General features: G+C 40.6%; 1 protein-coding gene and 1 long non-coding RNA gene across 4 annotated transcripts in view; one reads left to right on the top strand and one right to left on the bottom strand.

Moving 5' to 3' along the window:
• Nucleotides 1-5626, top strand: part of LOC112445956 (uncharacterized) — a 35981-nt gene extending 30355 nt beyond the window's left edge. For both annotated transcript variants that reach the window (XR_009493872.1, XR_003033971.2), the window contains one exon: nucleotides 1342-5626. This is a non-coding gene — a long non-coding RNA (uncharacterized lncRNA). The remainder of the gene's footprint in view (nucleotides 1-1341) is intronic.
• On the bottom strand, nucleotides 3614-19802 carry PRKAB2 (protein kinase AMP-activated non-catalytic subunit beta 2). Of its 2 annotated transcripts, XM_005203986.5 has the most exons (8): nucleotides 19661-19802; nucleotides 19215-19397; nucleotides 15200-15366; nucleotides 14275-14368; nucleotides 13939-14059; nucleotides 10790-10923; nucleotides 10062-10130; nucleotides 3614-8168 (listed from the first exon to the last, which is right to left on the bottom strand). In XM_005203986.5, exons 2-8 carry the CDS (start codon nucleotides 19368-19370, stop codon nucleotides 8091-8093), a joined length of 819 nt encoding a protein of 272 aa, XP_005204043.1. In that variant the 5' UTR covers nucleotides 19371-19397; nucleotides 19661-19802; the 3' UTR covers nucleotides 3614-8090. The 2 variants fall into 2 exon arrangements, with proteins under 2 accessions (XP_005204043.1, NP_001179257.1); NM_001192328.1 differs by lacking the exon at nucleotides 19661-19802 and having other exon boundaries at nucleotides 8091-8168.
• Between the last annotated feature and the right edge of the window lie 2826 nt (nucleotides 19803-22628).

Below are 22628 nucleotides of genomic sequence, written 5' to 3'. Positions count from 1 at the left end.
TGTGGGCTTCAGTAGTTGTGGCACATGGGCTGAGTAGTTGTGGCTCAGAGGCTTAGTTGTTCCATGGCATGTGGAATCTTCCTGGACACCTGTGTCCCCTAAATTGGAAGGCAGATGCTTAACCTCCAGAACACCAGGGAAGCCCTCCTATAGGTATTCTTGAGTTTTGTTTTGGAATGCAATTATTTGGAAACCACTTGGCCTTTTAAGAATTTTTAGGATAGTTCTTTTGTATCCTATCCCACATTAGTCCAATACTTGACAAATGTCTTGGGACCATGTGCTTCAAACAAGTTCCTTTTCTCTAGCTGGTTTTATTACCACAGAACCAGGGGTTTTGGGAGATTTTGCTCTACTTTTTATGAGCTCTTATGGTAGCTCTTAAGCCTCCTATGCAGTCCAGACTTCAATAAGTGTCCTTTAGAGAAAAATAGCTGTGCATTGATGCCCTTCAAGTTTTCAACTCCTCCCTCCATCACCACATACCACTAATGGCTTTGTTGGTTTCACTTTACCCCCATCATATACCTTCTGCCTGGGCAAAGCTCAGTCTTCAGCCCATGCTCAGAATCAGCAAACAGCTACAGGGAGTAAGATGGCTAGTGATCTCAGTTTGCCTTGGACGGTTCTACGTTCCCTCTTGGATGTTAGTTCATTCGGTCCTGGTTGCAGCCACAGTTCCCTGTTAATCTAAAAACAAGATGCCCCTCTCAGAATCCATTCTGTGCTCGGACTGGCTGTTGATCAGGTAGATCCCTGGATTCCTTTACTCTCCCCAGATTTCCTAACTCTAGGTCACTCTCCCAGACTACCTCCAGGAGCCAGCTCTGCCAACTGGTGGAGAAAGAGAAACACCATCTTCATGTTTCCATTTGTGGATACAACAAAAGACCAAACCTTCAAAATATCCCCAGTCTGTTCCCTGACCCCCAAGAAATAGTTTCTGAGATCCTGTTGAATGCAACAGCCATTCCACTACCTATCCCAACACCTAACATGTAATCATGACCCAGAACTTGTAATCAATGACAAATATCCCTGAAAACAAGAACTAAGTTAGGTCTGTAGTCAGAGTTTTGAGGATCAGTCAGCTGGGAATTAAGATTTTTACCCCCAAGATCCAGGTATACCGGTCTGCAGTAATCTTGGTGGCTCTTTCAGGTGTTCAGAATTGTCATCTGATGTTCTTATCACAAGCTAGCACTAGCAGGAGCGCTTTGGAAGTTGTAGTCAAGGGAAATTAATTTAGAGTAGCTGAGAATTTGGAGAAAACCCATTTTTGTTTTAAAATATCTTATTGCATGTGGACCTTCTGACAGAGAACCTTGCCCTCCTTCCTAGAAAGTCAATGAAGAGAATACTCTCAAGACAGGAGTCTTCTTCGGAGTACGACTGAGTGCCTGAAGAATTCTAACAGAGAAGTTCATCTCCAATGTAAGTGCCCTGGAGCCAGGGGATGGATTAGAGAAAGGGAGGTAGTACTCGAGATCTCCATATGTGCTGCTGAATGGTGACCAAATAGGGCCACAGAGAGACTCACAAGGTCTCCAAGCCACCTGTGTCATGGGTGATTGTTGATGTGGGAGAGGAGAGGAGTTTGGAAGGGATACAACAAGACTCCAGATCAACTGGGCCAGAAGGAAGTACTTTAGAAAACACGTCAATGAAAGTTTGAGCCTTGATAGAATTCTGGTGCCATTTTGTTGTTTCAGTGACCAAGGTACATGTTTAGGAGACTATTCTGCTAGAGGCTGAGTCCCCATTACACCCACCACTCTCTACCTCTAGTCTGCATGCAGTCTCCTGACTTATTGTTGAGGTTTGGGGGTAACTGTTTTGGTCCATTTCTACTATCGCGGTTCTTCATTACCTGTCCTTGTACATCTACACTTCTCCAACCCTCTCTGTTCTCACCCTCTAGTCACTCCCACCAAGTCATTCCCCTCTTTCCTTTGAGGAAATTTAACTCAGATGACTTCAGAGCAGCAAATACAGAGTAGCCTGATTGTGTTCTTTGAAGAAAAGTCCAGATGCTAGCTACATAAAAATGCCATGAAATAAAGGGATGGAAAATAATAAGGATATTATAATCATGGCCCTGGGCAAAGCCATCTGAGGGAAGTGATCGCTGTCAGAATGAAGTATATAACCTGCTTTCACATACAAGTACATATCTGACAGAGAAAGAATAAGTAGGGAAGTTCCAGGATAATGGTCCTCATTTCTGAATATATGTTAGAATCATCTGGAGAGCTTAAAAAATATAGATACTTGGACCCCATGGAAGAGATTTTCATTTAATTGGCGTTTAGGGGCTTCCCTCATGGCTCAGACAGTAAAGAATCTGCCTGCAATGTAGGGGACCTGGGTTTGATCCCTGGGCTGGGAAGATCCCCTGGAGAAGGGACTGGCTACCCACTCCAGTATTCTTGGCTGGAGAATTCCATGAATAGATGAACCTGGTGGTCTATGTCCATGGGGTCACAAAGAGTCGGACACGACTGAGCAACTAACATTTTCACTTTTTTCCAGTGCCTCAGTGGTAAAGAACCTGCCTGCCAATGCAGGAGACACAAGTTTGGTCCCTGAGTCGGGAAGATCCCCCTGGAGAAGGAAATGGCAACCCACTCCATTTTTCTTGCCTAGGAAATCCCATGAACAGAGGAGCCTAGTGGGCTGCAGTCCATGGGGCCACAAAAGGGTCAGACCCAACATAGCAACTAAACAACAAAGTAGTAGGCTCGGCATCAGTATTTTTATAGCATCTGAACAGGTAATATTAATGTGTGGCCAGGGGTGAAAACCATTAGGCTAATCCAGAACAGGATGATAGCTAAGTGTGCAGTTTACAGAAAGTGCTAAAACTCAAATCAGAGTTTGCATTCCTCTAGTTAATGTTGGCTGGAGAAGGCAATGGCAACCCACTCCAGTACTCTTGCCTGGAAAATCCCATGGACGGAGGAGCCTGGTAGGCTGCAGTCCATGGGGTTGCGAAGAGTCGGACACGACTGAGCAACTTCACTTTCACTTTTCACTTTCATGCATTGGAGGAGGAAATGGCAACCCACTCCAGTGTTCTTGCCTGGAGAATCCCAGGGATGGCGGGGCCTGGTGGGCTGCCGTCTACGGGGTCACACAGAGTCGGACACAACTGAAGCGACTTAGCAGCAGCAGCAGCAGTTAATGTTGGCAGATCAGATCAGTCGCTCAGTCGTGTCCGACTCTTTGCAACCCCATGAATCGCAGCACGCCAGGCCTCCCTGTCCATCACCAACTCCCGGAGTTCACTCAGACTCACGTCCATCGAGTCAGTGATGCCATCCAGCCATCTCATCCTCTGTCGTCCCCTTCTCCTCCCGCCCCCAATCCCTCCCAGCATCAGGGTCTTTTCCAATGAGTCAGCTCTTCACATGAGGTGGCCAAAGTACTGGAGTTTCAGCTTTAGCATCATTCCTTCCATCAAAAAGAAGAGGAATGATATCATGTGTCCCATATACCTATTACATTTCTATTTAAAAATATCCATGTGGCAATTTACATTCTTTAGGTCCTGAGGCTACCTGGACGGATACATCTTGATGGTATAATCAGTAACTGATGAAGAACTCAAATATTATTGCTGTATAATACTTTTATTCCACAGTTTTATGGGGGAAAAACTCACATTTCAGTATGTGTTACATCACAGAATTTTCAGACGCATGTCAGAATCCAGTGACAAATTACATTTGGAGAAAAGCTTTAAAATCCATTCTTGTAAGCCACTCCTTTGTGAAATATTGAAAAGCAGCTTTGTCCCTCAGCACTAAAGATTACAAAAAGCACCATTTAAAGGAGGACTGACATATTTAATTCCCTTCAAATTATAGTCTTATTCCCCCTTTATAACAGAGCTGTATTCATTCAAAATGCTTTGGTGAAGTAACAACCAACATTCTAAAATTTACCAAAATTTAAGCAAGTTTCACATATGAGGCCAGTGTGGAGATTAGAACTAATCAACATTAGTGAGCTTTGGCTGCTCTAAAACCACAACCTGGGTAGGTGTTCTGTAGATGGGAACAGAAAAGAAGTTAGATGACCAGTACATAATACTTAGGGTAGGTACTCCTCAGTCATTTAACCTGACTACAAAATCCACAAGATATTCAGTATTTCACACCAATCATACTGCAAAAGCACTGTGCTACATAAAATTCAACTCCACTCACGTTAGAACTAATACAAAATTTAACTTTTAAATAATTTATTCAATTCAAAACACAACTGAGTAAAGCAAATCAAGACAAAGCCCAAATTTGAATCCTGGAGGGATTCCATTGCCAAGAACTGGATTTCTTAAGTAACAGACTCTTAGAGCCTTTTCCTCTGCTTTTCTTATAATTTTTAAAGATTTGGCCTTTTTATTCTGAAAGTTCCAGTTCATTGCAGAAATGACAGCCCTTCAACCTCCAATTGTGATTGGTGCTTAAGGAGAGACAAATGCTAAATCCAGAGTTTTAAAAGACCCTAACTCCTATCCCTCCCAGGTCCTCCATCCCATGGGTAACTAGAGTCAGCAGTTCCTAGTAAAATACAGCAAGCACTCAGCTTTAACAATGAGTCAGAATAATGCAGGAACCAATGGTGTATCTGCTCTTAAGTCTATGCCCCAAATCACTAGAACGTGAAGATTTAGAGATCTCTGAGAACAGAACATATTGCAAACATACTCAAACAAAGACTATTGCATATAATTTTTAGTTGAGGTCAAAAATTTAAAAGCCCTATTTCCCCAATTAAAAGCAGGGGAGTCTATCGTTAATATGTCTCCTTCATTTATACCCAGATTAATATAAGCCCAGTCTAGAAGTAAAACTTCTTTCTTAACTTCATTTTAGCAGCATACATAGAGTACCAACACTTTTCAAAAAATTTTTTTATCTCAGATCCATTAGGTAAGAGAGACTAGAAATAATCAGAGTGAAGTGACTGGGCCTGGGTTTATAGGATCCTGTCAGAAACTTCTCTTGAATTCTTTTATAGGGTTTCTCTACCATATATAAGCATTTTTTTTTTTTTTAAGCCAACACTCTTGAGGCCAGATACCCTTCAGGGGTTTTGCCTAGTGATTAAATCCCATTCAACTCTAATCTTAAAGCAAGCTAATAATCCTGACACAGATGCTCTTCCTTCCATGACACATCTTCCTTAACAGCAAGATGACTAATATTTGCTTTAGGTAACCTTTGACTTTAGACCCTTGTAAAGTTTGCCTGACACATGAAGTTAAAGCACAATATAGAACAAAGTGTAGAAAACAGAAACAAGAGACAAAGGGAAGATTTTTTTATATGACAAATTCTATACAATGGGATCTAAAGACACCAGGATGTGTCTGAATTAATTTTAAAAAGGGTATTTCTAGTTCTGGGTTACTTAAGCCTTAATTTTCCTAGTATCAGTCCTCGGCTCAGTTACTCTGCTTCCCACAACTCCTATACCATGATACAGTTCTTTAATAGTCAGCCGCCTCAAAGAGTTACATTCTTACTTATTGACTCTGTGAAACTCTTATAGGCAAAAGCTAACCAACCAACCAAACAAAAAAAAAACAACCCAATTTTTTACTCTATTCATTTTCAAACTCTGTCAAATTCTTCTGCAGAAAATAAACTATACCTTTAACCAATATAAAAGAATGAGTGAGCTGTACTTTGGGGTACCTTCCTCCTTCCCTTTCAGCCTAGAACAGTTTCTTGGAGGCAGACTGAGGAGAGTATGATAGGAATTATCAAGGCCATGGGATGTTATCAGCAGCACAGAGAAGGGACAGGGCTGCATAAGTCATCATCCAATTCCTCTTATTTGTCCCTTTCCAAAACTGCTGGTAGGCTCCAATTTCATATCTGGCTGAAAGATTGATTACCTCAGAATTTGGAAAACTGACACCTTCTGCACGTTTCCAGATTAGAAAGATTGGAAGGTCACCAACACCAAAGCCTGCTGTTGCTGAAGACAGACCCATTCATTTCATAGAAGCCTCTGGCCTGAGAAAAATGGGAGGAATCTTTTTTCCTACCCCACGCTAATGATATATCTGTGCAGAATAGAAATTTTAATACATGAACACAAGGATGATTACATGATAATACCGCTGACAAGACATATAAGTACAACAAAACCTTCCATGTAGCAAGCAAGACTTTAAATCCTAAGTGACTCACTTGTTTACTGGGTATTAGAAAAATACAAAATTTTAGTATAACTGGAGACAGTGTAGATTCTGACAGTTGGTTCTAACAGAATTTTAGAATGGTACACCATTCTAAATGTGACTAAAACTATAAAACATTCTCCACAAAAGCATTTTGCTGTAGATAGTGGCCTCGAATGGCTAGAGTAGTATTTACTCTCAGCAAATAACCACCAAAGCACTTAGCAATTTGCATTCTCAGCAAGACAGCAATCCCATACCATACTGCTCACACAGAGGATCTAAGAGTTCTACATACCCAAAGACAACTATGTCATCAGCTTTACATGGGAAAGAGAGGAGGTAGCTAATTGACATGTGGGTGCCCTTTCAGTGGGACTGGGCTCATCTCAAGGAGCCTCTCAAGCATCAAATCTGGCCTCCTTCGGTACTGAATGTTTGGCTTGCATTTATTTGTAATGCAAGAGCCACAGAAACTTAGGGGAAAATATCTTATCTCTGAATCTCAAGAGTGGATTGAATAGAAACTTTTTACTCCACAAATGGAAATCACTGACCCCTCTTCATCATCAAACACTTTTTGGGAAAAGATACAGAAGAGCAAGATGACTGTTAGCATTTAGCACATGAAAGCAATATTTGTCATCGCTGAGACTACCAAAGGTAATGTCTTGCTTCTTGGCGTAATGAATCTTTAAGTTGAAGGAAACTTTTAGGTGCACAAGATGAGCCTGAACGGGCCTGTATCTAGAACAGTGTTTACTGTAATGATGTACACAGAGTCAGCCTCATTAATGTACGATTGTAGAGGGCTAAAGAAAATAGTGAGCTATTTATCGAAAGCTTAAGTTCTCCAAAAGCAGTCTCTTTAGAGCAATGAAAAGGCATTTTTTGGAGAAAAGAAAAATGTAGGCACATAAAAATCTTCCAAGGACAAAAGACATGAAGGTTTTTACTAGTTTTACTCTTACCTTCAAAGCTGTCTGTGAAAGAAAACATGGAAGCAGGGCCAAACCAGGTGGGAAAAAGTATGGGAATGTGCCAATACAGCCTTAACTGTGGCACCAAACCAAAACAAGAAAACAGACCTTCTGCATTCTGCCTTTCATATCATAGGAAGCCAGTTTCTTCAGTAGAAGTTAAGGTAAGTGGTAACAAAGTGTCATGGGCCTGTGCTGGCTTAAAAAGGAGACATTCTGGCAGCCCTAGTCTGTGAGGTGGGTCAGGTCTCACAAAGCCTTTGAAATGGGTCACTTACCTACTAAGTTCTGTGCTAGGAAGGGTCAGGTATAGGATTTGAAGGAGGCTAACAAAGCAAGAATGTGAAATGAAAGGGAAAAGGGTTCTTATGGGGCATCTGGTATCATTTAAAAAAGCACAGATTGTGCCACATTCTCTGGGAATACAGAGAACCCATGCAAGAAAAGCTGCTCCTGCAAGGAGGCAGCTGTAAGTAGGGCAGCAGTCTGGCACAAGTCCATTCCTTGGAGAGCCAAGGTAGTAGCAGTGATAGAATCTCCACCCAACAAGGATCCTGAGAGTTTGTTCTTCATTCACTTTAGGAAAAAAGATTCCTGTAATGGCTCTTCCTGAAGCTTTCCCAAACAGGTCTTGGTGAGTTCCCATAGGCAGGGAGAATACATCTAGCTAGGAGGCTTCCATTAACTTTCCCTTCATATGTATATATATATATATATAGTGTTAAAATAAATTCCATAAACTCATAAAGCTCTCATCTGCAATCAAATGCAAAAGCAGAGCATCCTACTCAGGCACTGAAACACACATATTAGCCTCAAAGCAAATCAGCCTTCCAGTCCCAGCTAAGACTGGTCCAGTCCAGAAAGGCAAGGGAGATGCTTCTCCTGAATCCTGGGAGGCAGGAAGGGATCCCTCAGATGGGCTTGTACAGAAGAGTAGTGACATACTTCTTCTTGTAGCGATGGGTTGCACTAAGGACCATCACACTGTCCTGCAAGGGAAATAAACACATGCAGTTAATTCACTAGTTCAGGATGAAAACAGCTGTTCCCAGCCATTAATCCCTCATAGTTGCTCACTTTAAACAGAGTTACTTTGATATTATTTAAAAAAAGGTGGTTTGGGAGTCAAATCAATTTGTTTTGATCCTGACACCTACTGTTACACTCTGTGACCCTGAGTGTCGTTCAGTTGCTAAGCTGCGTCCGACTCCTATCTCCAAGTCTTTTCTCCTCATCATTACAAAGGTTAATACCCACCATTAAGATGGCTCTAATGATTACCTGAAAATATCTGACACAGAAACTGACAGAAAATCGGTGCTAAAGAAATATTAGTGTTCTACCTCACTTCCTTTTCCACCTCAAATTCAAATATTGGGCTTAAAACTATCACGGAAAAAAAAGAAATATTGTGACATCTGTTTCTAGAAGGAAGTCTTAAAAGCAATGAGAAGGATCACAGCAGTGATCCTTTTGAAAAACCATTTCCAAGCCCCAAAACAGGTCTAATTTCCATTGAGTATCTGGGGCTGGACTTAAAAAACATCCTCTCTGATCAAGAGGGGACTCAGGAATCATCTTCTATCCTTGAACAAAGTAGACCCTAAAATTCTCCTTGGAAAGACACTCCATCCAATGAAGCAATTCCAAACAGCTTAAACTATCTTGAGAGAACCAGGGATAGGTATCATCCACAATGAATACTTACCAGACTGACATTCTGTGACCATAGTATACAAATCACAGCCTAAACATGACAGCAGCAAGGCAGGTAAAAAATTTAACTCCAGAAAGAGTTTGGTAGAAATGAGGAGCAGGTGACAAAAAGACCTACTTGGAAAAACCAGCACCATAATCTCAAGGAAAGAACATGGAATGAGGATAGGACAGGACCTCAGTCCTCTGTCTGGTCCTTACTGGCAATATGACCTTCTCTTAGCCTTAGTTTCTTTATCTCTAAAACAGGAGTTAAAAATAATACTTATCTCACAAGCTTATTAGGAAAATTAAATTCAGTAGTATATAAGTACCTTGTAATCTGTTACAGACAGCTGTATCAGTGATTTCCCTAATCTGGCTACATATCTAAGAAACATAAGCAACTCAATAAAATTACTGAGGCCCATCCTAGATGCACTTATTCAGAATCCATGGGGATAGAGCTTCTGAATCTGTATTTTCACAAACTTCCCCCAAATAATTCTGCTGATGCTCAGCTTAGTTTGGTAACTATAGAACTATATAAAATATCCCAACAGCCAGACCACAAAGACATTACAGGACTGAACAGATATTTTCAATCCAGAATCTAAAGCAGCAGAGAAATTAAGAAGCATTCTAAGAAACCAAGAAGCATTCTAAAAGCGGGGGAGCGGCGGGGTGGGGGTGGGGTTGGCGGTGCACAGGGCAAGTCTGGTCACATTTCTCCTTTGAGTAGTGTATAGGAAAGATGCAAGCACTGGCGTATATACGACTCAGGCACCTTAAAGCAGTTCATGTCCACCTTTAAACACTGGAGGCCTTAATATCAGATTTAAGCATTCTTTGAACTGGAAAGTAAACTTGTTTTTTCTGCAAATGAAATCCTAGTACTTACTATGAACTCACACTTAATTAAGTAGGTGGTGCAAAGGTTATAGCTACCCAAAAAGAAACCAAGAAACAAAAAAGTCCATTTAATCACAGGGCAATTCAGCTAGCCAGAACTCAGATATCAAGACTAAGATTTAGAATAAACAACTCACCCTTTGGTTAAAAAAAAGAAAGTTCTTCTCCTATAACTGGACCATTACTGCCAGCTTCAGCAAACCACTAGAGAACATGTGTTCAACTCTTGCCTCCTGTTTTGGGGAGCTATGTGAAGAAGCAGGCCCACCATTTACCTTAATGGACAATGCATAGAGATGGTTCAGCATAACATGATTGGGCTCGGGGAGCAAGGCTGGGTCACACTGTTTAAAAAAAAAAAAGACTACATGGGGTTAAATGTACAATCTTAAACCAAACAGTTTATTCTTCCTCAAAGATCTTTGGAACTGTTGAGAAACTCAAAACTAGAAGGTATTATTTTTTTTTAAATAATTCACTTATTCTAGTATACATCAATAATACATTCTCATCACAGAAAATCACAAAAATTCTGAGTCCAGGGCAGAAACTCTAAGCTTCAGAATCTATTCATCCTCTTTTGAATAGACCTTGCCCACAACACATATGGAAGGTTTGTGTTAAGAGGCAAAAATAATCTTAGTGGGAATCAAGTGAATTGACTAGAAATATAAATTATATGAAAAATACGCTTCTTTTGGATATCGCCAAATGATAAATACTTCTTATTTTATGTTGGAATAAAAGTCTTAGAAACTGTTTCTAGCAATCCACAGCTCTGAGCTGATACATTAGGACCAGAAGAAAACTATGAATTTTGATATCAGTACTTGGAAAAGTCACAACACAGCCCTGGAAAAAGGAACCTGTAATGCTACTGATACACACATGATTCATATTCAACAGACCTTTGTAATAATCCCAACCTCTAAGATTACTACATTTTGGCTCAAATGATCCTAGTAACCCTCAGATGCCCCAGCAATATTTTTAGAATACTCACAGATATGTTAGTGTCCTTGTTAAGAATAACTTGGAGAAGGTGAGGAGGCAGGATGGGTGGAGATTTAAATCTCTCCTCTGATCGAAACACATACATTTCTTGACCATAAGGCCCTGGGGGTGAGCTGGAAAGGTCTGGAAGATATTTATTCAAATATAAAGGAAAGTTGGACAGCTAGTACAGATGCATGAAAAAACTGTCAATACGTGGCAGGTAATATTAAATATGGTAGAAGTCAAGAATCATTAACTTGTGACTTGTTGGGTCTATAACTATAAGGCAAAGAAAAAGTCTGGGTCATCCTGAACATAAACCATGAGGTTCTTCATGGCAACATGATGTGGAGGACAGGGGAAGAGATAAGGATGTAGGTTCAGGGGAGAGCTACTCCATTTATCAACTGTATGACTTGGGACAAATCTCTCTACTATAGTCAGTTTCTTCATTCATAAAATGAAAACAACAATTTCTGCCCTATTTCACAGTGTTTTGATAGGAATCAAATGAGACAACAGATGTGACAATGCCTTTAAAACTATTAAACAACATGAAAATATTAGATTTTTCTTTTTCCCACCCAAGCAACAATAAAGGTTATAAACTCTAGGACTATTGATACTACAATGACTGTAACAACGAGGAAAAACGGCTAACAATGTAGTAGTCATTAGGGAAATACAAGTTAAAACCATAAGATACCACATCACACTCATTAATTTGGCTATAATAAAAAAAGACAGACAATAATAATTATTGGCGATGATGTGGAGAAACGAGAACCTTTGTACTATTCCCATTGCTGGCTGGAATGCAAAATGGTGCAGCCACTCTGGAAAACAGTCCAGCAGTTCCTCCAGAAGTTAAGCACAAAGTTACCGTAGGACCCGCAATTATACTCCTGGGCACATACATACCCAAGAGAAATGAAAACAGATGTCCACAAAAGAACTTGAACATAAATGTTTGTAACATCATCATTTGTAACATACAAAAAGTGGAAACAGTCCAAGTGTCATCAGCTAAATGAATGGATCAACAAAATGGTATACCCATACAATGGATTTAATTCAGTTGTAAGGAATGAAGTACTTAACATATTAAAACATGGATGAGCCCTCAAAACATTATGCCAAGTTAAAGAAGCCACACGAAAAAGACCACAAAGTTTATAATCCCATTTATATGAAATGTCCAAAATAGGAAAATCCATAGAGACACAAAATAATTTAGGGATGCCAGGGATGCCAGAGGTGGAGAGAAGCAAGGAATGGGAAGTAACTGCTAATGGGAATGGAGTTTCTTTTGGGGGTGATTAAAATGGTCTGGAATTAGATAGTGATAATGGTCGCACAACTCAGTGAATACACTAAAAATTATCTAATTATACTCCTTAAAAGAGTGAATTTTATGGCATGTGAAATTAAATCTTTAAAAAATGGGAAAAGTATATACAGATAAGAACAGAAACACAAAAATGAGGAGAACTATAAGTTTTTGCTTATTATTTTTTACAGTTCCTAGTAAGAAGGATTTTTAAACCAATTCAACATAAGGACTCAGAATTCAATTATATGTGGGGCAAAAGAGTAGCAAAAATACTGTTATATTAAACAATATCTTAAAAACATATAGAACTTGACACTTTTCAAAGTACTCTGTTATTTTGTCATGTGAACTACAAAATTACTCTTGGCAAGTACACAGAACAGTACTTTTTCCCTTTTCATTAAAAAAAAAAAAAAAAGGTAAAGTTATTTAGCTAAAGTCACATACATAGCAAGATGGTCACTGAGTGCAGATTAAAACTCAAGATTCCTAATAAAATGTATTCTAAACCTTACCTCAGAGGATCAGGAAATTGGGTGAAAGAAGGAAAGGAAGAATATCAAAAGTATGCTAGTCTTCTCTCTATATAATTATGATTATATGTCTATTATTCACTGGTTGCTTTGTTAGAATCATATAATGCAAAAATTTAGCCATAGTGGCCTTGACATTTAATTTGGTATTTTTTAATCTCTCTTTAATCTCTATCCCACCAGTTAAGAACAATGTCCAGCCTTACTTTCTGACCTTATATAATGAAAACAATATCTGTAATTTTTCTAAGCAGACAATATTATACTATTGATTATTCTCTTAGAAATTATTCTGCATAAGCTACCCTTGTGTCCTGAGATTCTAATATGTCTCACTTAGGCACTGTGTCTCCTCAGCTGAGAATCACTGAGAGCTTAAACCTTTGATTTTACTGATAAGAAACTTTGAAAACTAAAAATGCTGAAGGACTTACGCATAATGGGAAAGCTAGTTAGTAGCAGAGGCAGGTTTTGAACTCAAAAGGGAGAAGTCTGTTTACTGGGAACACAGTTCTTTAGACACTCACAGTCTTTACTGTAAAGTCACAAAACTGGTAACTGTGAATGTGGACGGCAAATCACTTTTCTGGTGTTATAGCCAATGTAAGTAGAGATGAAGGCCTTGGAAAAAGTACTGGGAGAAACAAAAGGATATAGGTCTATTCCTCTATCGAGGATTTTTTAACCCAAAACTTAAAAATTTCAGTTAACATACACACAAAAGAAATTTGAGGTTTTTATGACTCTTTTTTCCCCAAAGACTGCCATATGTGTAGGGCCTATTAAATATACAACTGCCAACTAAGCTATCAATCTGGCAGGATTAAGTTGAGGCAGCTAAACAAGACAAAGGAGACATAAGTAGCTCCTGCTAGTTGATACTATCAAAGGTCAATGAAAAAACTGAAAAATTATTAGAAATAGCTTTTTAAACTATAGATCACAGCACATTCGTTGTTTATAAAAAGAATAAAGCAGAAAATAAAGTGCTTTACATGTAATAAAGGCAAACATTATACTGCAAGACATGTTACTGGTTTGTGTGATGTGTGTTGGGTTACAATGTAAATTTAATGTAGATCAAATATATTTACTTTCACTTACTGTGAAATCAAATACATTACACAGATTTCATTCTCAGAGAATATGACCTAAATGTTTATAGGAGAAACATACATACAATTAGGAAGATACCTAAATCGAAAATGAAAAAAACAAAAACCACTCTTGGGAAGAAACATGCATTATAAGAAAGGAAAGATCAAGAAAGAGCAAATACTACAAAATTACCTCGACAAGATGTCTCTGAGCTTTCCATTGAATCTAGCTTTAAAGCATCAAACACCTCAAAATCAGATTTCTTGACATGGATCAAATTGTTAATTGTGCCAAGCTGACTGGTAACCACAGGCTGAAACAGTGAATGGAAAAAAAAAAAATTCATGAATCCCCATTTCAAATACATCTCATCCATTCAACTCTCCTCTTTTTAGAAGGGATTATACTTGGCACCACCATCTTTTATCAACAGGGAAATCCAAAAGCAATGATATTTGACACCCAGTGGAATAATAGCTAAAAGGAGACTATGAAGCCAGTGGTTACCCTCAGAGGTCAAGGTCTTACCTCTGATGGATCATGAACCCACTGTCCATCCACAAAAAACTTGTACTGGTGCTCTCCCTCAGGGAGGTCCAGGATGGCAACAAAGTCATTATGGCTACAGAAGAAAACAGAAAGTTAAACAGGCTAAATTCTTATTAGAAGACAGAAGATAAATGTAAAAGCCATGAGGCAATCACAGTATCATACCAGTGATCTCCCATATTCCTAAGTGATTGCACCCCCTGGAGTAAAAATTAATAATTTATAAACCCATTCTCCTTTTCTATATCCCCTTGAGCATGTATTTGCTATCCCTCCTAATAACTTTAATTTTTAACTAATATCTGGAAAAGAACAATAAAGATATTAATCCCCCAGAATGTTTCACCTTAGTACAACTATTTTGCTTCAGCAGAACAGATCCCTCAGGAGTGTAAAAAAGATAGTGAGTAGGTTCAGGATAAGAAGTGCCTCAAGGTACTCTTTCCACATTTTGGTGAGCATTTTCTAGAAAATTACCTACATACAAAGGGCCATAGTCAGTTACATAACTCACTGTTGCTCTGCAAGCAACAAATAACATTACTACCTAGAACTTTACAACGTGTTTTGTTTTAGTGCAGAAGTCAGGGCAGCTGGACTCAGGCAGTTACGGGAGACTTCCCACAAGCATAGAAAGGACTTCTATTAACACAATGCTAAAGAACATACCTACAAAACTGTTGTAAGTCCCTCTAAGGCAATGACATTGTAAGTGGTAAAACATCTCTGACTCACTATAAGGTTAAAAAAAAAGTCACAGATACAGTTACTGGTCACAAAAAATGTTCTAGAGAAAGTCCCTAGCAGGTGGAGAGGAGTAGTCCAGCCAAGTCTCTCTCCTGAGAAAGGAAATTGGGTCTCTACTCCTGGACCCAGCAGACTCAACCAAGACACTTGTCTTCACCTCTTAATCAGTGGAATCTTGGTGCTCCAATTGTTGAAGGACCCAGAGATGAAGACCTCCTTGCCTCCTTCAGACCAGCGGATAACAGTGGGCCGGGCCTGCTGTGTGGGCTTTACGGAGTCCTCCAAATCCTGCTGCCATGATACAAACTCTTTGTCCCCAGGGAGCTGTAAGAAGGATTAGGTCATCCCTAAATTGTGACCCTGGAATTCTGAAAAGGTCACTCTCCTCCTTAGGGCAGAGAGGGGTGCTACATTTCTGATAAGGATTAATAAGTCTTGAAATTAGCAACTACATCAAACTTTGAACAAAACTATAGAAAAGAAACTCATCTAGGACCCAAATGGTCAAATGGCTTATGCTCAAAGTCTGCCCAAATCATAGCTTAATTTCTGAGTCTGCATGAATCACTCATCCTTTCAGAGCCTTAGGATTTCCCTTAAAATACAAACGAACAAAAAATCTTACTTCCTGTTACCAGATTAACTCATAGGCAGACAATCATGATATGCTTATCTCTTAAGAGAAAAAATATGATAATAAAGCACGGTTCTACAAAAAATAATTAAGTTAGTCATCTATTTTTTTTCTTTTGCTGTGCCATGCAGCATGCAGGATCTTAGTTCCCCAACCAAGGATTCAAACCCTCACCCCTGCAGCAGAAGCACAGAGTTTTAATCACTGGACCACCAAGGAAGTCCTAAGCCATGTATTTTTCATATGTAAATATAAGCATCTCAATTATCAATTATCAGTTGTAATAGAAATTAGAGATACTAAAATTCTTAAATAATTCATAATTTCCTCTTTAGTTAACAGGTTATAAAAGGACATTAAATATATAAAAATCAGATCACTGGTTTCCTAAATTTTGAGAAATAGTTATGAAATCTTACTTATTCATCTATGCCAGGCTTATACTAGTAATTTTCAGGAGTAGGGATGAAAATTGTGGAGCTACAAGAAGCATCAGATCAAAAACACAGTTTCCTTTAAAAAAGTGGTTCCAATATCAAATGAGGTATGTAGGGTTGCAGAAAAAAACTGACTCCTTAAGTCAAGTTTCTTTTCATTACTATCTTTTAGAACAGAAACTGGCAAACTATGGCCAGTGAGCCAGATGCTTTTACAAATAACGTTTTACTGGAAAATAGCCACACTCATTCACTTACTCATTTTCTATAGCTGCTTTCATGCTGCAATGGCAGAACTGAATATCAGTGACAGAGACTGTATGGTCTGCCACAAAGTCTAAAATATTTACTATATGGCCCTTTACAGAAAAAGTTTGTTGATCCACACTTTAGAGTGGCTTAAATGACTTTGGTAATAAGTCTTCATGGTAACAAGCCAAAATATTATTAATACCAAATAAAATAATGTGGGATTAAAAAAAAGACTAGTTTATTCACTTGCGCTTTACTTTCAAAATGGCTGAGGCAGTCTACCTTCCATACTGTCTCTGAATATTCCTCAAAACTACAGTATGAGACGTTAGTGGCAACATAATCCTTAGTAAACAAAGAGAACTGAAGGAACTTTCACATTATATAAGAAAATGACTTAAGAGAAAAACTTGATCTCCATTTTCTCAAAGCAATGAACTCATTTGACAGTCTGGATTAGAATTACAGAAATTTTTACATTCCTAACAATTACATATGCCTCAGATTCTGATTCAGATATAGGACCTGGGAATCTATTTTTAAGCTTCCCAGACAATAATACTAAAATTTAATGTTGAAAATAAATAAAGAAATCTCATCATTAGAGATACATCCTAAAATACTTATAGATAAAGTAATATTTGATATGATGGGCTGGGATTTGCTTAAAAATAATTGGTGGGGGTAGAGTGGATTGGGGTATAGACAATATGAATTCATTCATGATTTGATCATTGTTTAAACTGGATGACAGTTATATAGGATTCATTACACTGCTCTCCTGACTTTGAAACATGGAAAATGTTTCAGATTTTCCATGAAATGTTTAAATAAATCCCAGGTAAGTCTAATGTGCAAATAGGACTGAAAACCATTGAACTAGTTCACTGAAGAACGGTGGCATTTGAAGCAATATAGGCCCTTCTGCCACTGTTTCTATCATTTACTTGTATGCTTTATTATTTTAGAATTTGAAAGCTATAAACTATTAATATGCCTAGCTTTGGAAGAAAGCCCTTCCACATATGATATGATATTTCTGTGGTAGGCATCAGTGCAGCTGACAAGCAGGAAGATTGTTTACTCCAAGTTAAATAGTCAGCAAAATCATCAGGAAAAGAGGCAAAACAACTAGAATTACAATTGAAAACTGTTTAAGTGAAACGCTGAGGAAAGAAACAGAATAGACTGAGCAACTGTAAAATCTTAGATTTGGAAATGACCTTGGGAATTATTTGAACCAATCTTATTTCACAAATGGCAAGACTGAGGTAAGGGAAAAAATGATCCAAAATAGGCTCCATTTCAGACAGAGCAACCTGGCTTTTATTCAGGACACCGATTACTGCAGTCACAGTTTGAAAAGTACACAGTACTTAAATCCTGAGTCATCAGTGTAGGAAATGGATAAAAATACAATCACCTTGAGAAAGCTTTGAAGAAGTAAATTCAGATGGCTGGGGAGACAGCCCGAGTGTTGAGGAAGAAGTCCTGAAGTGGAAGAAGCAAGAAAGGAACAGAGAAGAAACCCCAAGAAATCACCTTCACTTCTCTTTGTGATTATGTTTTCAATTGGGATCCAAGAAAATAAACAGAATCCACATTTCATGTATTACCAACCCAGCAAAATTACTCTCTATTTACCCTGGTGGCTCAGACGGTAAAGCATCTGCCTGCAATTCAGGAGACCCAGGTTCAATCCCTCAATAGGGAAGATCCCCTGGAAAGGGAATGGCAACCCACTTCAGTATTCTTGCCTGGAGAATCCCATGGACATGGGGTTGCAAAGAGTCGGAGACGACTGAATGACTAACACACACACACATTTACAAGAGTAAATAAAATAAAACCTCAGATGTGTGGCAAGGGATGAGTGGTAACATCAAACACACCCCAGTCTCCTCAATCCCTCCATTTTTCTACTTCATCCCAGTCAGACTACCAGGTGGAATTACTGTATTTAATGCAGACAGTTCTAAAAGTGATTCGAAACATTCGGATGTAATTTTATTGCTGTCAGCTCCATCTATCCTTTCTGTAGAGTGAACACAAGTTGCCACTTTCCTGAAAGTCCTAGACTGACAGCCAGGTCTTCAGGGAAACTGCGGGTTGTCCCTTTTCAGCTTGGTAATATCAAGTACTACCGGGAAGTGAAGAAATCCTAAACTTATTTGCTCTCCCACTTAAGAAGTAGCTGGATATGAAAAAAAGCACCTCAGCTACAACTATGAAGTTTGAGATGAAAACTAAGCAGTCAACCAAATAATGTCCTTTTCTGATCTCCAAGACTAGGAAAAAGTATTCATATAAGCAAGGGGTTGTTGCTCACAGTCATGCCAAAGGGAAAGAGGATCTGAAGTGCTGATCTCTTAGAAGGGCAAAAATGAGACTAATACAAAGAAGTAGAAGTGTTCAGGGAAAAGTAAGTCACTTATCTACCTTAGGGCAAATGTGAGAAACTGCCGCCTATGGTCAGCAACTCAGGTAACCTACAGTCTGAAGTTTTTCACAACCTACAAATTCATCAATACTCTAGAAGAGGCACCCTTGCCGGTCAGGAGAATCAAGGGTGGAGGTTGGGGGCGGGGGAGGGGGGGGGGCGGTTGGCCTCATCCTAAAAATGTGGCAAACAGAGGAGTCCAGTAACAAGAACTCCGCCTCTATCCTATTTTGAGGCAGCACCGCAAAAAGAATTACCACTCAGTATCTCCGTCCCCAGAAAAAAACCTTTAATTCTAAAAGCCTTAATTCGGGTCAGCGTGGTAAGAAAAAAACAAAAGAGGAAGGAGGAGGCCTGACACCCAGCCTGCTGCAGGACCACCACCAACTGGGGGCGTGGGGACGCTCACCTTGGAGTCCGGCAGGCTGAAGACGCTGGGGTCGTCGGTGCTCCCCACCATGATCTTATGTTCCTTACCCGGAGCATGGCCGCCGGCGCCCTCGGCGCGCGCAGCCTTGGCGCCGTGGCGCTCCCCGGCCACTCGATCGCTGGTGGTGTTTCCCATGGCTGTGCAGCTCGAGTCGGGGGCCACCTGCCGTAAGGAACAGCATGGGGCAAGGGACACCCCGGCAGTCTTGTCAGGGGAGCCCCCGGCCCCGCCCCTGCGTCTGGGGACCCGGGCTAGGGAATCCCCGCCCCAGGGAAGCCGTGCCTGGGGGACCTCTTCCTCTCTGGCCTCCAAGAACACCCGGAACCCCCAAACCCTCCAGAGGCCGGCTGCTCAAGAAACCCCCTTTCGGGAACTCCCCCGCATCCCCCGCGCTCACGGTCCAGGGGCACCCCCAACCCAATCACCTCCCGCGATGCTCTCCCTCCTCCCGGGACCAATGGTGCGATGGCTGTTCTGCGGATAAAGCCACCAATAAAGTTATCGAAATTGAAACCTCGCCTGGGGCTAGCGAGCCTGGTTTCCTCCTAAAATGGCTACAAGATCAGTGGCGTGGGGCCCGCCCCGCGCGCGTTCCCTGCGGCCGTGCCGCTACGGCGCCCGGGGCCAGCCGGCCTCTCTAGCCGCCGCCGGCTCGGTGGTGGGCCGCCACGCGCTGCCTCCAGCGCCAGGCGGGGGCGCCCGTGCCACAGTCAGCGAAGTGCGGGGCCAGGACCGCTTCCCTGGCAAGCCAGCGCCCGAATCTTAGGTTTAGTTCAGTTCAGTTCAGTCGCTCGGTCGTGTCCGACTCTTTGCGACCCCATGGACTTCAGCACGCCAGGCCTCCCTGTCCATCACCAACTCCCGGAGTTTACTCAAACTCATGTCCATTGAGCCGGTGATGCCATCCAACCGTCTCATCCTCTGTCGTCCCCTTCTCCTCTCGCCTTCAATCTTTCCCAGCATCAGGGTCTTTTCAAATGAGTCAGCTCTTCCCTTCCCATCAGGTGGCCAAAGTATTGAAGTTTCAGCTTCAACATCAGTCCTTCCAATGAACACCCAGGACTGATCTCCTTTAGAATGAACTGGTTGGATCTCCTTGCAGTCCAAGGGACTCTCAAAAGTCTTCTCCAACGCCACAGTTCAAAAGCATCAATTCTTCTTCTCTTTATAGTCCAACTCTCACATCCATATATGACTACTGGAAAAACCATAGCCTTGACTAGACGGACCTTTGTTGGCAAAGTAATGTCTCTGCTTTGTAATGTGCTGTCTAGGTTGGTCATAACTTTTCTTCCAAGGAGTAAGCGTCTTTTAATTTCATGGCTGTAGTCAACATGCAGTGATTTTGGCACCCCCCCAAAATAAAGTCTGCCACTGTTTCCACTGTTTCTCCATCTATTTGCCATGAACTGATAGGACCAGATGCCATGATCTTTGTTTTCTGAATGTTGAGCTTTAAGCCAACTTTTTCACTCTCCTCTTTCACTTTCATCAAGAGGTTGGTTGAGCCCAAAGACCTGCCATGCGGAAGGGATGGTTCCCAAAATATACCTGGGGTCCCTTCCTGGGCTCTGGTGCACCGTACCGGGAGGAGCTGCGTTGATTTCTTCTCGGCCTCCTCACCTGGCCTCAGGTTTGCCAAATGTTTTCATTTTGTAGCATCTTTTCGTCAAGCTTGCCAGAGAGGTGAGTTCCTGTAAGGAATAAGAACACGGACTTGCAATTGAAAGCTAAGGAAATAATGGTAATTGCTGGGGGTTAAAACTAGATGTTATGGGGAGTACTTAGCAGTCAGAGTGGGGCCCCAGGGAAGAGGGAATATTTAGACAAATCTTGACAGATTGTAAAAATTAGAAGGAGAAAGCTATTCTAGGCTAAGAAAGAGTATTTGCCGTGAGCAACCTCAAAAGAAAGAAAATACAAGTAAGAAAGCAACAGAAACATCAGAAGGAACACTTAAGGCACAAAAGGGCAATGACAGCCCTTAGGTTGGGATAAATTCAGCTTTCTACTGATAATTAATGGGATATCTGTGCTATTTACTAATTCTTACTCTGTATTATGATTATATGCATGTCTAATGACCTACTAGAAACCCTTGTCGCTCAGCGTGTGTTACAGTGACCAGCAGCATTGCCATCATCTGGGAGCTTGTTAGAAATGCTGAATCAGAGGCCCCATCTGTTCTCTCTCTGTGTATGGATGTTTAGCCCTGTCCAACTCTTTGCAACCCCATGGACTGTAGTCCACCAGGCTCCTCTGTCCATGGGATTTTCCAGGCAAGAATACTGGAATGGGTGGCCATTTCCTTCTCCAGGGGATCTTCCTGACCCAGGAATCGAACCCACCTCTGCCGTCTCAAAAGCAGATTCTGCATTTTAACAAGATCCCCCAAGGGAATGTGAATACACCTAAAGGATAAGAACCACTGCACTGACAATAGGCAGAGAGAAAAACTAGGTTTGATTCTTTTTCATATTCTTGCATGCACCTGTACAGAGTAAACTTTTAATAAAAATTTGCAGAATGAAGGGTACATGAATTCTGCTTACTACATTTATAACAGGATAATTCCACCTGGTGGCTCAGTGGTAAAGAATCCACCTGCCAGTGCAGGAAAAGCAGGAGACTCAGGTTGGACCCCTGGGCTGGGAAGATCCCCCTGGAGGAGGAAATGGCAACCTACTCCAATATTCTTGTCTGGAAAATCTCATGGACAGAGGAGCCTGGTGGGCTATAGTTCATAGGGTTGCAAAGAGTCAGATATAACTCAGCAACCATGCAGAAATTCCACTTAGTCTTAAATACAGACAGTCATGGGGGACCCCAAGTCACACAAGGCCACCCTTTCTGAATGAGCAGAAATGTTGAAAAGTTCAACCTTTTAATTGAAAAGTTCCTTTTTATATTAAGTTGAATACCCATCCACTTAAGTCCAACAAATCCACTGCTTCCACTTATGTTTTTACTCTGCCCCTAAGAAATTCAGTTATTCTGTGGCTCCTCACCAAAGACAGTTTGCAGGAAGAAAAAGTTACATATTTTACTTCAACCTTTTGCTTACCCCTTCAAAATCTTTACAGTCTAGTTACCTGCTACTTGGATAACCTTATACCACCCCCACTTCCCCCTCCCCACCTCCCTTTTATTCTGAGTTTCTTTTAATCTTTCTATAGGACTCTGAAGTAAGGGCCTTGAAGGACAAATATATTAAATCTTAATTTATTTACTATTCAGATTTCTAACCCAGGGTGGTTTCTGCACGCCAAATAATTTGTCCCTTGTCTGTATTTCTTTATAAGCATCAGATCACCATAGGTGAGACAAATCTGGTTTGGAGGAGTATCCATGCCACCGTTCTGCTCTAATAGCATTTATGAATCAGTAGTTAAT

The sequence above is a fragment of the Bos taurus genome, chromosome 3, assembly GCF_002263795.3.
Source record: "Bos taurus isolate L1 Dominette 01449 registration number 42190680 breed Hereford chromosome 3, ARS-UCD2.0, whole genome shotgun sequence".
Lineage (NCBI taxonomy): Eukaryota > Metazoa > Chordata > Mammalia > Artiodactyla > Bovidae > Bos > Bos taurus.
This window is presented reverse-complemented; position numbering and strand designations above follow the sequence as displayed.

Bases quoted from the DNA above. Each gene is read 5' to 3' on its own strand.
- PRKAB2 (XM_005203986.5), bottom strand. From the start codon at position 19,370: ATGGGAAACACCACCAGCGATCGAGTGGCCGGGGAGCGCCACGGCGCC. The intron at 14,369-15,199 runs GTGAAGACAAGT...TTTCTTCTGTAG, and splicing joins AAGATTCCACTGATTAAGAG to CCATAATGACTTTGTTGCCA. The intron at 10,131-10,789 runs GTGAGTATTCTA...TTTTTTAAACAG, and splicing joins ACAAGGACACTAACATATCT to TGTGACCCAGCCTTGCTCCC.